The 15431-nt window shown below is 41.0% G+C and overlaps 1 protein-coding gene across 7 annotated transcripts in view; it reads right to left on the bottom strand.

Annotated features, from left to right (window-relative positions):
• SEMA6A (semaphorin 6A) overlaps positions 1 to 15431 on the bottom strand; it is a 380082-nt gene that overhangs the window by 155328 nt on the left and 209323 nt on the right. For all 7 annotated transcript variants that reach the window (XM_033929046.1, XM_033929045.1, XM_033929048.1 and 4 more), the window contains exon 7: positions 7193 to 7283. In XM_033929046.1, coding sequence (XP_033784937.1) covers positions 7193 to 7283 — 91 coding nt within the window. The remainder of the gene's footprint in view (positions 1 to 7192; positions 7284 to 15431) is intronic.

Below are 15431 nucleotides of genomic sequence, written 5' to 3'. Positions count from 1 at the left end.
TCAATCCCCCTCCCACAACTCTCCTCAATCCCTCCCAAAATAGCCTCCCTATTCCCCCTTCCCATCAAGCACCCCACCCAAAACCACACTGGTGGTCTATTGGGCTGGGCTAGGTCAGGCCCCCGCCAAGCTCAAGAACCCTCCCCCCCACCTGGCCGTACAGTCCATGACTTCCCCCCGTACCTTATTTTGAAGACTGGTAGGAGGGATAATGGGCTTGATGGACCTTTGGTCTATCCCAGTATGGCAACACTTATGTTTTTGTATTTTGCAAACATAGAAAAAAAACAGATGTACACAAATCCCAAGCCGACAGTGCCTAAAAATGGAAAATGTTTTTCTTTTCTACCTTTGATGTTATCTTATTTCTCTGTTCTCTACTTTTCTTGTCAGCTTTCTAGGTTCTTTTTAGGACCTCCTTTCTCTCCTACTGTTGTCTTTCATTCCTTCTCTACATGTCTCTGACACGGTTTCCTTTTTTCCTTCATTTTTCTCTCTTCTCATGCATATGATTTTTTTTGTACACCTCTAAATACTTATGTCAATAGCGGCAAATCAAATAATAAAATCCATTCCAATATCTATTTTATCCCCCATTTTTTTTTTTTTTTTCCACTTTTTCATCTTTTACCTTTCTAGTTTTCCATTTCTCTCACCCCTTCTCTAGACCTTTCATTGTCCCCTGTTTCTCTCTGTCATAAACCCCTCTACATTTAGGGCTCCTTTTACAAAGGTGTGCTACCGGTTTTAGTGCACACAGAAGATTAGCACGCGCTAACCGAAAATCTACCACCTGTTTAAAAGGAGGCGGTAGCGGCTAATGCATGTGGCAATTTAGAGTGCGCTATTCCGCGTGTTAAGGCCCTAATGCACCTTCGGAAAAGGAGCCCTTAATCTATTCCCTATGTGTACTTTTATGGAAAAGACCATAATCTATTTTTGAGAGACATGGGGGAAGTCACTGCTTGCCCTGGATCGGTAGCATGGAATGTTGCTACTTTTTGGGGTTTTGCCAGGTACTAGTGACCTGGGCTGGTCACCGTGAGAATGGACTACTGGGCTTGATGGACCATTGGTCTGACCCAGTAAGGCTATTATTAAGTTCTTATGTTTCCATTCTCTGAATTTAAGCCCTCATTTCTCATCTACCTTCATCTGCCTTTTATCTATTCACTGGCTCCAACTCCTTTCCCTGATCTCAAGCCCATTCTCACTCATTCCCATCTAGCCTCTCATTATTTCTCTTTCATCATCTTCTTTGCCTCATTTCCACCCTCTCAATCACTTTAGAGATCTTTCTGATTCCTTTCAACCACCTTCTACATTAGTTCTTTATTTCCATTCTCTATACTCATAACCTACTCAGGGTCAGATGCAGTAAAATCAGCTATTGTCTAATTATCGTGGCTCACCATGTGGTTTTCTGCACAATTGCTCATTCTCTGATCTGACCATGCAAATAAGCTTATTAATATTGAACTGCCAAATAAGCAAGCAGAGCAAGTGATACTCTAATGTGGTCTCCAGATGCACAAAAAAAAGTGACTGCTTTTAGCAATTCAAAAAAAGCGACCTGCTAATGATCAAGAAAGGGATCACAAACAGATCAGAGAAAGTTATCATGCCGCTGTACCGGGCCATGGTGCACCCTCACCTGTGTCCAGCACTAGTCGCCATACATGAAGAAGTACATGGTACTACTCGAAAGGGTCCAGAGAAGAGCGACTAAAATGGTTAAGGGGATGGAGGAATTGCCGTACAGTGAGAGATTGGAGAAGCTGGGCCTCTTCTCCCTTGAAAAGAGGAGACTGCGAGGGGACATGATTGAAACATTCAAAATACTAAAGGGAATAGACTTAGTAGAGAAAGACAGACTGTTCACCCTCTCCAAGGTAGGGAAAACGAGAGGGCACTCTCTAAAGTTAAAGGGGATAGATTCCAGACAAATGTAAGGAAATTCTTCTTCACCCAGAGTGTGGTAGAAAACTGGAATGCTCACCCTCCAGGGTTTCAAGATAAAGTTGGACAAGTTCATGCTAAACTAGTGAGACTGGACTCATTTGGAGCACTGGTCTTGACCTTGGGGCTGCCGCGTGAGCGGACTGCTGGGCAGGATAGACCATTGGTCTGACCCAACAGCGGCAATTCTTATGTTCTTATGTTATCTTCTGTTGCTGCTGAGGAGAAACCGTCAGAGGCTATGAAAGCTTAGAAGAATTATTGCCACCATATCTAGATCAAAGTAAGAGTCTGCTAAGGTACAAGGGGTAGACAGGATATATATATATATATATATATATATGTATGTATGTACAAAGTCTGTTTAAAAAGTTTCAGGACAGTTTGAATTGCGCACCAACGGGAAGTTCTTTTGAGACGTGCTAGGTGGTGTTGAGTAGCTTGAAACCTCATGAGTAACCTCCTTTTTTCCATATGTTGATATCTGTTTTTGTCTCTGAGATAAAGCAGTTTTTGTGAAAGTGTGTTTTCCTGATTGGCTATTTTTCATCATCTACAACCTGAATGAGCATCACTACAGTATGAAGTTCTATTTTAAATTGGGTAAGATCACTACAGAAACTTATGAAATGTTGAAAGTGGCTTATGGGGAACATGTCATGAGTTGTGGAAGGTGTTTGGAATGGTATTCACGCTTCAAAACTGGTTGTGGATCAGTGGAAGACGATATGCAAACTGGAAGACCAACAACATCAACTGATGATGATCATTTTGATCAAGTGAGGGTTCTTGTGTGTGCTTGTCAAAGTGATTCAGGAAAAAAAAATTTTGATTCGATTCTCGATTTTTTGATTCGATTAGATTTTCCTGCCCAATTGGGTGTTTTTTTCAAACATCCTGGTGGGTTTATTTTATAGCTTCTTCACACCCTTTGGCTTCTCCTAACCACACTGGTGCTGTGGTGTAAACAAAATAAACTAACAAAAAAGCCTTTTCCTCTCTCTGTTAAATCCTAGCTCACGTTCGCAGTCTAACATCAGCTCTGGCAGGATACACATTTCAAATCTGACATATTGTAATCACAAAACAGAAAAGAAAATTATTTTTTCTACCTTTTGTTGTCTGGTCATTGTTCAAATCTAGTTGGTCCCAGGCTCTGGTTGTCTTCTGATATCTTGCTTGCCAGGGTCTCCTTCTTTCTTCTTTCTCCATGCTAACCATCCATCTGCCATCTCTGTCCTCCCCTTCCGTTTCCCTTCCCTCCCCTGGAGGTCTGGAATCTTTCATTTTTTTCATCTCCATCTACAGATCCACCTTTTCTCAACTACCCTTTCATCCAGCATCTCTCCCTTTCTGTAACTTTCATCCCTAAATCCCATTGTCCACCATCTCTCTCCCTCTCCTCTGTTTTTAGACCCCTTATGTCTTCTCCCCAAAGTCCGGCATATGTGCATGTCTCTTTGAACCCCCCCTTCCCTCCCTCCCTCCATGTACTTCTACATCAGGGCCCCCTCCCCTGAATGTCTGCACCCCCCCTAAAAGGCCTGCATATTCAAATTACCTAATTTCAGCAGCCTGCCCTGCAGAAGATCGCTGGCTCTAGCGATCTTTGCAAACTGCCATATGCCGTCTGACTTGTCTTCTCTCTGCCGTGGTCCTGCCCCTCCTCTGATGTCAGAGAAGGGGCGGGACTGCGGCAGAGAGAAGACAACTCGGATGACATATGGCAGCTTGCAAAGATCGCTAGAGCCAGCGATCTTCTGCAGGGCAGGCTGCTGAAATTAGGTAAATTGATGCAGGGAAGCCGGACACCAGCGGGGAAGCTACTTCCTGACTGACCCTCCCCACTCACCCTCTAAAGCAGGAGCGGCAGGCCAGCAAGAGGCAGCACTGCTGCTCCTGCTTTAGAGGCGAGGGGGGAGGGTCAGTCAATGAATCGGGAGGCCAGTTTTTTGTCGTGGTAAATTGATTTGAATTGTGAATCTGGCTGCCCGATTCTCAGCTTCCCCAGCCCCCCTGCCCGATTCTCAGCTTTCCCAGCCCGATTCTCAGCTTCCCCAGCCTCCCTGCCCGATTCTCAGCTTCCCCAGCCCCCCTGCCCGATTCTTAGCTTCTCCAGCCCGATTCTCAGCTTCCTCAGCCTCCCTGCCTGATACTCAGTTCCCCAGCCCCCCTGCCTGATTCTCAAACTTATACTGTGAATCGTGTGGAGGAGAGAGCCAGCACGACGTCCGCTTGGCACTCCCAAGTCCTTCTGATGTAACTTCCAGTCTCCCAAAACCGGAAGTTACTTTAGATGGGGACAACTCCGGCAGGTGGCAGCGGCAGAGGGAAAGCATGAACGCCGTGAATGGGTCTTGAATCGGTGAGTTCGATTTTTTGCCAAACCACATCGATTCGAATCGATTCACCTGAATTGAATTGGTGAATCATGAATCGGGCAGCACTAATGTGTGCTAATTGGTGATTAACTGTTAGAGAATTGGCAGAGGAATGCAACATCTCCATTGATTTATGCCACAATATTCTAACAGAAAAGTTGGTGATTTCTCGTTTTGTGACAAACTTTGTTCCACGGTTGATGACCAATGACCAGAACAACAACTGCATCATGATCTGTCAGAATCATCTTGATAAAGTGATATCTGGTGATGAGACATGGGTCTACATTTATGATGTGGAAACCAAAGCTCAATCGTCTTAATGGAGAACCAAAACATCGCCAAGGCCAAGACCAAAAAAAGCCTGGCAAGTTCAGTCGAACGTCAAAGTGATATTAACAGGGTTTTTTTTTTTTTTTTATTGTTGTGGCATTGTTCACTATGAATTTCTGCCACAAGGACAAACTGTCAACCAACATTACTATCTGACAGTGTTGAAACAACTCCATGAGAGAATCAGGAGGAAGCAGCCCAAACTTTAGAGGGAGCAGTCGTAGTTCCTGCATCACAACAACGCACCCATTCACAGCGTCATCAAAATTCATGAATTTTGTACAAAAAATGCGATGACAGTTCTTCCCCAACCACCTTACTCTCCTGACGTGGCCCCTTGTTTCCTAAACTTAAATCCACATTGAAAGGAAAGCGATTCGACACCATTGAAGACATAAATCAAAATTTGACACAGCAACTTTTGGTGTTTCCTGAAGATGCTTTTAAGAACTGTTTCCAGAAGTGGAAATGACATTGGAAAAATGTATACATAGGAAAGGGGAGTACTTTGAAGAGGACCCAATGGAATAAGTTGTAAGATTATTTAATACATTTTTATAAAATCAGTCTTGGAATGTTTTGAACAGACCTCATATATGTATATTTATGAGAGAGAGAAAGACTATTGAAGTCAATGTAGAAGAGTTGAGAAAGAAAGGGTGCGAGAGAGAGCTAGACTGCGGGGATCAGTTTAGAAGAGCTGAAACATATCAATCAGCAAAGTGGTTTGTCCATTGCAAGAGTATTTCCATTGGCTCTCCTCCAGCCTCTTTGAATCCCTGACCCCTGATTAAAAATTTGTGAAGATCACTGAGCTATCCTAAACCTGCCAAACTAGGTAATTTCACAAGTACTTAATCTGATAATTAGTTAAGGCAAACCATGTTTGCACATTTAACAAGGTGATGATTTTATAGCGAAGATAGAGGTATGGGGTTATAACAGTTTAAACCAGTGATCTCAAACTCAAATCCTTTGCAGGGCCACATTTTGGATTTGTAGGTACTTGGAAGGCCTCAGAAAAAATAGTTAATGTTTTATTAAAGAAATGACAATTTTGCATGAGGTAAAACTCTTTATAGTTTATAAATCTTTCCTTTTAGCTAAGTCTTAATAATAATATTGTAATTTATAGCTAAAGAGACATATGATTAAGAAATTCTTTTATTTTACTTTTGTTATTATGATAAACATATCGAGGGTCTTAAAATAGTACCTGGCAGGCCGCATGTGGCCCCTGGGCCGTGAGTTTGAGACCACTGGTTTAAACTAATATCAATTGAATAAGAAAACAATTTAATCTTTGACTATTTTATTTTATTTCTGTATTTTGTATGAGCCCTTGTATTATGTATTCTGCTGTTTTCTCACTTGGTTGTATTTTGCATTTTCTCTTGTGCATTGATCCTTTAATAAACATATTTAAAAAAAAAAAAAAAAAGAACATTAAAATGTTCTCATTCCTCCCCCCAAAAAATACCCAGATATCATTCTATAATCTAAGCTTACTGCCTACTTGTTTATTGAGTGGCTCCTTTTAAACTCCTTCAGCAGAAAAAGAATATGAAACCAATATTCAGAATGCGGGAGGCAGTCTGGTTAAGTCCCGCGGTCAATGCTAAGTCCAGATATTCAATGCCAGGAGATTGGCATTGAATATCCAAGGTTTTTTTTGTTTTAAAGGGGGGGGGGGGGGGCACTGGCGCTAACTTAACTGGCTAAGTCAATATTCAGCATTAGCCAATTAAGTTAATAGTGGCCAATGATAGGCCTGCTATTTATGTGTCTTGATTTGGCTGCTAAACTTAGATGTCAGTGTGAAATATTGCCAGTTATCATATGATATAGCCAGGTAACCTTTAACCACTAACCACAAATATTCAGCAGAGATAACTGGTTATCTTACATTGAATATTTGGGGTTAGCCAGTTAAATAACTATGGGGGTCTTTTACTAAGGCGTGCTAGCCGATTTAGCGGGCACTAAATATTAGCATGCGTTAAATGCTAATGCGTCCATAAAATATAATGGGCGTGTTAGCATTTAGCGCACGCTAAATCGGCTGGCGTGCCTTAGTAAAAGATCCCATTTGAATTTTGGGGGAAAAGGGGGTGCACCTTAGGCATACCTTCAACCTTACCCCCCATCAATTAACTTTCAGGCTACTAGCCTGCAGTCCCCGCCCCCCATAACTTCGATAAACTCAACAATCATGATCATCATATATCCTATAAAACTGTAGGTTACAGTATGCGATGATGGTTCTTTGAGTTTGTGTGGCTTTCAGTAGTGTCAGGACCTGCTGTTTTGCTTTGACTGCAGCTGCTCTTTGCTATCCCCCAAGAAACTGATGCCCTAGGCTGTTGGCCTGGCCCTATCTCCCAGTCTTTTAAATTTAGCAAGGAACGTTAAGTTGTTTTGTTGTACTAAAACTGAAAAATTTCTAATAACTCTTTTCTCCCCCATTAGGCTAGCAAATAACTTCTGAAAGAATGGGAAGAAAAAGGGCACACGATTACCTGCAAATAGTGCAACGTTGGCATGCTTTGCATCATAGGGACACCGAGCCATCCCGCTGATTTCCTCATCCAGGTACTCCAGTGTCTCCATCTGGAAGAAGAAGCAGGTCCTGAACCAGCTTTGCCTTGCAGTCAAACACCACATGTCAGTAGAATACAGTTTCCTTTCTAAAAAGAAGTCTTTTAACGTATGCCTCTATGGTTTATATTCGAGGGCCAGACTGCAGCACCAATTAGGGAAGCGACCAGCACCAAATTAACCCAGCAGTGAAAACATGGGACTGACAATTTTGTCCTCGCTCATTTTGCCCATCCTCTGACCTCCCCCCTCCTAAAACATCACAAATACCCGGCATATTCCTTCTGTTCTCTCACATCTGCCCATTTGAAAGCTTTCAAATACTGAAAATTTTTTTTTTTTTTTTTTTTTTAAGGCCAAACTCTTCTAGAAAAGAAAGCCAGTGAGGTTTCATTTTACAAAAGTATCTGATTTGCTATCTGAACACAGTGTTTCCCCACAGAACTGTATGGTCTGTGGTTCTGGCAGACAGTCAGCCCTTATCCTTAATACACAATACTGCACCAGAAGATCACTCATCCCCAGAAATACACTTACTTGGATAGTCCTTCTGGCAAGATGCAAAAACACTGGGCCAGTTTCTAACAACTAAATGTTAACTTTTCTAGTTTTTCAACATTGATGTTGCACACCCACACTCTCTCTCTCTCTTTGGGATCTGCCAGGTCCTTGTGGCCTGGATTGACCACTGGCAGAGACAGGATGCTGGGCTCGATGCATCTTAGTCTGATTCAGCATGGATGCACACATATATGGTTTATTTAATCTGCTATGTAGCCTTTCCTGGAGACATAATATTCTTGTGAAACCCAAGAATAATAATAAGAGTTATATAAGTTCTCACCATGATACCCTTGTTTAATTGAAACCAGTCTTTTCTTATGCAATAAAAAGGGTTTAAAATAAACAGTTCCATGGGTTTTGAGACACAGTTTCAAAGTAGGAACAATAAGATAGAAGCAGTGTGGGAAATGTAAGTGAACTCCCTGTTTCCTTAGCACAATCAATTGGCTAATTCGAATCAGGTTTTGAGTTTCATTTTCTCTATAAAGTTAACAAGAACTCATCATGCTACAATCAAAAGAAATTTCAGAGGACTTAGAAAATAAGAATTGTTGCTCATTTCTTTGGACAAGATTACAAGACTATCTAAACATCTGGGACTCCATCCACCTATTGAGAGGCAGATAGTTTACATACAGAAAAAAATTGAAGACTGACACCACCCAAGAGCCGTCATCTCAGTCATCCTAACAGTACATAGGATAACCATCATCAAAGCCGTATTGAACTCCATATGGCTTGCCCTCGTTAATAGAACTCATTATATCAGAAAATTCTAGAAAAGAACCTCAGGCTATCCATTCGTGAGTTAGACGACATTCAAGTAAATCTACTGCAGAATAACTGAAGAGGTTCAAAGTTTTGGAATGGTTAAGTTAAAGTCAAAACCTACCAAAATGTTGTGCCAAGAAGCCTCAAATGTCACAAAGCTGAAATAGATCTTATGGAAGAATGGGCCAAAATTCCTCAAGGGCAATGAAAGAACCTTATCAACAGTTAATAAGAAACATTTAGTTGATGTTATTGCAATCTAGGTTAGTGCCACCAGTTACTCAATGGAGGGTTTACATACATTTTCATACAAAGATGCTTAGGAGATGCTTTTAGTTGGGCCATTTACACAATTGAATTAGCCTACATATGTAAATGGTGATTTTGGGAACCAGCTAGAGTACAATCTCAATTATCCAATGAAAATAGGACTGACCCATTTGTCAGATAAGTGAAAATTTGACAAATACAGAAAACAATGGTAACCCCTTAAAAATGAAAGGATACCATTTTAAAAGTAGGGCCCTAGGTCCAAATATTGTTCACATACTAGGAAAACATGGTCTCAGCTACAAAAAAAAAAAAAAGGCTTCCTTGTAGTGTGTGAAGCTGGAAATAGGAAAAGAACCTGCATGTTTCTTAAAAGCAACGTGATGACGTCACTGGGGTAGTGCTGTCGGATATGCAGGATTAGCAATGATTGAATAATTCATTCACCCCCTCCCCCTTTTACTAAGCCACAGTAGAGGTTTCTACTGTGGCCCAGAGCGCTAAATGCTCCGATGCTTATAGAATTCATAGAATTCCCATGAGCATCAGAGCATTTAGTGTTCCGGGCCACAGTAGAAACCTCTATCACAGCTTAGTTAAAAAAAAAAAAAAAAGATGGGGGGGTAAATTAATAAAATCCCTTTTCACATATAAGAAGTCATGTGGACCGCCAGAGCATGAATATTATCAGTATATTCACGGCTTTGAGAGGGGATATTCTGGGCAGAATTATCATGCAACAGAAATATATGCATACCTCATAAAATGTTTTCATCAGCATTTACACTTTCTCTGGGGTATACATAAATGGCAGCTAACTAATTGTTTGGACCAGGAGTTTGGAGTGATTGCGAAGAACTGTGATTCTCTCTGATGTTCAAAACCTCCTCACACAAAAAGTGAGTTTTAGAGCTCTGCTCTTTAACGGACTCCCCCTGGATGTTCATTTTTGCAAAGTCTGGTACTCACTTGTGCAAAAAACTGACACTTACACAGTCCCACATAATATTGCTCTTTATTTCATGATACATATTCCCGATATATGCACCACCAAATAAGTGTAGCGCTCCTGAGGCCATGCATGTATTTTAAAAAAGGTTCCATATTCAGCAGGCCTTTGGGAAACAGATTGCAAACCGTGAAAAATCCCAAAATGGTGCCCCTTTTGCGCCGATACCAGTACAAGATTAGACTTCATGGGCCTGATAGCGAGCGTCAATCAGCGTTTTACTAACAGCCACCAGCGTTAATCCCCAAAATTCAATGCCAAGTCATGTTCCAGCTCCAGCCTTGAATTTCCAGGTATACCGAGCTGGTGAAAACATAGCTGGTGAAGTGCAATATTGAGCACCAATCCACCTCTGATAAACTGGATAAAGAAAGGACTGACATTTATGCAATCCTGTTTATGCAGTTACTTGGCCAGTTAAATTCTAAATATCAGAACTTGGTAGGTTAAGTGCTGGCTCCTCCCTTGGAATGACTCCAAAATATTCAGTTTTATGTTGGGCACTAATTGTCATTTTCAGTGGCACTATGCAGTTAAGTGCTGCTGAATATACCCAGTTAGCCCTGGACAGGGGATTTAAATGGCCAAGTGTCTCTCCAGGTCATCAAATTATTTTAAATATCAAGCCCCACATTGAATCTATTTGTTCAATAATAATTAAAATACAGAGGACTCTCTGTTAACTGGAACTCAAGCAACCAGAACTCTCGAGCAACCAGAAAAAAAAAAAAAAAAAAATCAAAGAAATACTGTAGTACTTAAAAAAAATAAAACAAAATCAATTTCTGGCAGAAATTTAAGTATAAACTTGGCACACCACACCTGGGTATGCCCTTGCTTTGCCTACCACATGTCCGGTAGTTTGTCTGGAACAGTTTATGGTATACGTGAGACGCCACATTTTTGCGATGTGAGACTATTCAACACGCGATTTTCTCAAATCCCTTTTCAAAATTGGCCGCGTCCACGATCTATGCAGCGACTTACTGATTCTTAAGACTCCCGAGGCAGGCCTGTTGGCCGAAACATGTACATGTCGAGTCTTTGAATCATTGATTGTACCATGATGATATTGGAAGAATAAAAGGTTTTGTACATCTACAGATAAGTTTGTGGACACTATTTTAGTGCGCATAATTTTTTTTGGGGACAATTCCATTCTTCTCATCTTTGACAGTTTATGGTATGGCATATGATGGGGTATAGTATTATTTATTTTAAAAATTTCTTCTCCATTTAGTGCCACATGCATATTACAGTAAAACACACATATTAAAATACATACTGACATAACATAAAGACAACATAGTCTCATCATAGGGCTCCTTTTACGAAGGTGCGCTAGCGTGATTAGCGCAAGCTATAGCATGCGCTAGCCGAAAAACTATCACCTGTTCAAGAGGAGGTGCGGCTAGCGCATGCGGAATTTTAGCGTGCGCTATTCCGCGCGTTAAGGCCCTAACGCACCTTCATAAAAGGAACCCAGAATCTTGCTGATCAACCCTACACACATCTGCTAAAATAGAATACAACTAATAAAAGCATGCTCTGCACAAAAGCTCTAAAATGGCAACAAAAGTACTAAATGTGATGGAACAATGGATGACTGAGGGTTCCTTTTACAAAGTTGCACTAGCGGTTTTATCGCACGCACCGGATTAGTGTGCGCTAGCCAGAAATCTACCGCCTGCTCAAAAGGAGGCGGTAGCGGCTAGCGCACGCGACAATTTAGCACATGCTATTTCACGCGTTAAGGCCCTGAATTTAGACTGAAGCTTAATTCAGAAAAAACAAAATTCTTCATAGCCTCGCCATACCCACTTGATACTAAAACATCGCTGTGCATCAATAAACTTAGTTACCTTATCCAATCTACTATGAAGGTTTTGGGTGTAATACTAGACCAGGGCCTAACCATGAAAGACCAGGTGGACTCTCTGGTTAGAAAGGATTTGTTTACTCTCTGGAAGCTTCGGTCTATTAGAGCATATTTTGATGCTCCATCATTTAGAATTCTGGTACAATTCCTTATACTGAGCCAACTTGATTACTGTGATATCGCCTATCTGGCAATTTCCCAGAAGAATATGCAGCAAATACAACTGGTGCAAAATCAGGCTGATTTTTGGCTTAAAGAACTTTGATCATGCAACTCCTTTCTAACGATTCCTGCATTGGCTACCGATGGAGGCACATGTGAAGTTTAAGTTTGGATGTTTTTGCTTTAAGGTACTATTCGGCCTAGCCCCCAAATATATAACTGACCTTTTCTCTTTCTCTTGAATTTCGTTTCTCCACCGGTTAGAGGGTATAAATTTAAAAGACATCATCAACATCTCTTCTCATATCAGGCAGCATTATGGAGTAAAGATCTGAAACAATTACTCATGCTTGCTAATACTTATGGGGAATTTAGGAGACACCTAAAAACATATCTATTCCTAAAGTACTTAGGTAGCTGCTCTGCACAGTCTTTCCCACAATAACTGAACTCTAGACTTCAACTCTGTTAGTTCTACTCTATCTGTAACATTTTTAATCATTGTAAACCGCATAGAACTTACATTACATTACATTACTGACTTCTATTCTGTCTGTACCTTGCAATTCTAAGCGGATTACATCAAAAAGATAACTGGACATTTCCAGGAAGAGGATGGCGTTGGTAACTAATTCAATTTTGAGGTGAAGTTACAAAGTGGGAAAATGAGGGGAGCGTCAGAAGGAGCGGTATATAAACTGTTATTATTATTATAATACCCAATTAATTAAAGGTTTTAACAAATATTATTTAGGCCTGTTTTTAATAGTAATTCTCAAGCAATCAGAAACTACATTTATCCGGCATCTACCAATCCCCATGGGTGCCGGTTAACAGAGTCTATTGTATAGTTTTGCTTTCTGTTGAACTTATATATTCAACTCTCTCTCTCATCAGATTTTAGATGATGTTCTAATCATTTTTAGAGTAAAAAATATGCTAAAATAATTCTGATGATTGTTCAATCCTACTCTTACCTTACCTTTAGGAAAACATTAAAAACCCATTTATTTGACAAACAAGAATGCTGTTTTTGATATTACAATGGGGTGTTTCGGTTCTTATTCTTTTTAATGTATGTTTTAATTTTTTATAATCTTTTATTATGTAATACTAGATTGATGTACGCAGTTTGTGTGTTTTTGAAATTGTATCATGTGCTGAAATGGCTCAGCTTTTTCCTGTTGTGAACTGCCCAAAACTACTGGCAGGGCGGTATATAAGAAAATAAATTATTATTATTATACCGTTTCTTATATACCGCAAGTTTTGACAAGGATTCAAGGCGGTTTACAAAGAGAATTCAAGAGTAATGGCAATAAATAATAAATAGCGGGTTGGTTAAGAGCAGATATGTCTTAGGCATTTCCAAGACAATCAGATCAAGGAAAATAGATGTGTCTTAAGAAATTTTCTAAAATGGCAATACGAGACAGATTGAAGCAAGGCCTGTGGTATCCCATGGAGTTCACAAACTTTTTCTTCATGGTGTGTGTGTATATATAGACACACACACACATTATGATTTGCATGTCTGAAAGGCTTTTGTGATGTTGAACCATCATATTAGCTTGTGCCATGCTAAGAATATCCTATTGGAGAACAGAAATTAATACAAAACCTGCAAATTCTGCAACTCATGTATAACTTTCCTTATTCCAGCTCCTCCCCCTGGGAGGTTAATTTAAGGTAGAGCACCGATAATTACACAAATAACCCTATAAAGTATGCAGTGAGGTTCCAGAGGTTCCAGGGAAAATAAAAATCCAGCTTAAGACGCTGACTTTACACATCTGAGATTCATATATCACACGTCTGCAGTGTGCTTTAAATGTGAGTATAATTCATCTAACATATTCAGCTTAGAGCCGCCGAACACGCTGTATAAATCAAATTCAGAGTTCAGAACCACAAACTGTGAAAAATAATCCATCTCACCATATCTGGCTATTGCAATCAACTTTTAGTACCTAAGTTATGAGTTCCAAAATCACTTGGTGGATGATTTGTCATCATTTGTTTCCTGTCGGGCATCATCTCCTTCTAGCCTTCTAGAGGCACAGAGAAAGTGTTGAAAGTGATAGAAAGGGGACTTGCCCATCTGCATTTTTACTTTGCTATGGCTGCAGAAGCCGCTCTGAGCTCTCTCGCCAAGCTAGAACTGATGAAGTGTCCCCTTTAATGCTTGAAAAACAGAGAGGGAAAGTCGCTGCAGCTGTCCTAGTGACCTCACTTTGGCCTACTAAGATATCCCAAGGGAGGCTTCAACAGCAGGGACAACAGGTGATGGAATTAACATGGTCCATATGTTACACAGATGAAACGTCTATATAAAGCATGAACCATTTATATCCAATACATTACGGTGCCAAGAAGAATGCATTATGACTATAGTAAGAGAAAGCCTTAAAGAACAAGAGAATGTGCAAAGAAGAGATGAGGGGGTAGGGGTGACAATCCTTGGTATTTGCTACCAGCATCAACTGTCCGCCTTTTAAGCAGCGACAACAGCAGTACTAGCAGAACCAGAGCATTCCTGGCCTCCCCAAGGGCCTCCAGAACAGCCCAATAGAAAACCCCATCTGGAGAGAGAGAGAAAAAGATATAGAGACAAACGGCCAGATTCACTAAACACACCGATCGTGTCCCAACCAGTTTGCGATTGTTCCCCGACCCGATTCACTAACCTTGTGCCTGATCCATCCCCCACCCGATCCAATCCGCCCATGCAAATGAGGGGAAATTGCCTGCATAAGTAGGAAGACATTGATTCAATAAACAGAAGAAGAAGCACCGATTGGATTTACCGATCCAAAATGAAGCGACTGCTGAGGACCAGTCGCTTCTGATCTTGCCGACTCTCCTGCTCTCTGCCGCCCTGAAATTCCAATATCGAGGTTACAGAACAACACTCAAAATAAAAAATAAAATTGTTCATTACTCCCCATATATTCTGCAAAAAGCGTAGTGCGAGCCCGCGGTTTTAACCTGTGGGTTAAAAGTATGTCCTGTTCCATAATCTGGCTGCAGCGTGTTCTGTTCCATAATCTGGCTAAAGTGTGTTCTGTTCCATTAAATTGAAATGTCCACTCAAGTAAACTGCAGCCACCCCTCCCCCTTTGTTTTGACCTCGCTTGTGCGGAGAGCAAGCGCATGCACGGATCGCATCTACAGCCAACCAGGATGGCCTGCACATGCGTCATGATTGCTCTGCAGCGATCCGTGGGATCGCGGTGGGGCGTGCGTCCGATCAGATAATTTGCATGAGGACTCTGTAGTGAATCAGTCGTCCAGTAGAACTTGGCCACAAATCGCCCAAAAACGATCCAGACCGGTGAGTTTAGTGAATCTAGGCCAAAGGGATTGGAAGAGATGGGAGAAAATTTGTTATCAGAGCCCTTGTCCAGACTTTGGCTCCCTTCATATCAAGTACTGAGATGATTATCGAGAGATAAGCTTGTCCCCCCCCCCCCCAAACAGAAGCTTTTCAGGAGCAAGCAGAGGA

This window comes from Geotrypetes seraphini, chromosome 1 (assembly GCF_902459505.1).
Source record: "Geotrypetes seraphini chromosome 1, aGeoSer1.1, whole genome shotgun sequence".
Classification (NCBI taxonomy): Eukaryota; Metazoa; Chordata; class Amphibia; order Gymnophiona; family Dermophiidae; genus Geotrypetes; species Geotrypetes seraphini.
Note: the sequence above shows the minus strand (reverse complement) of the source record. Positions and strands in the feature narration are given on the sequence as shown.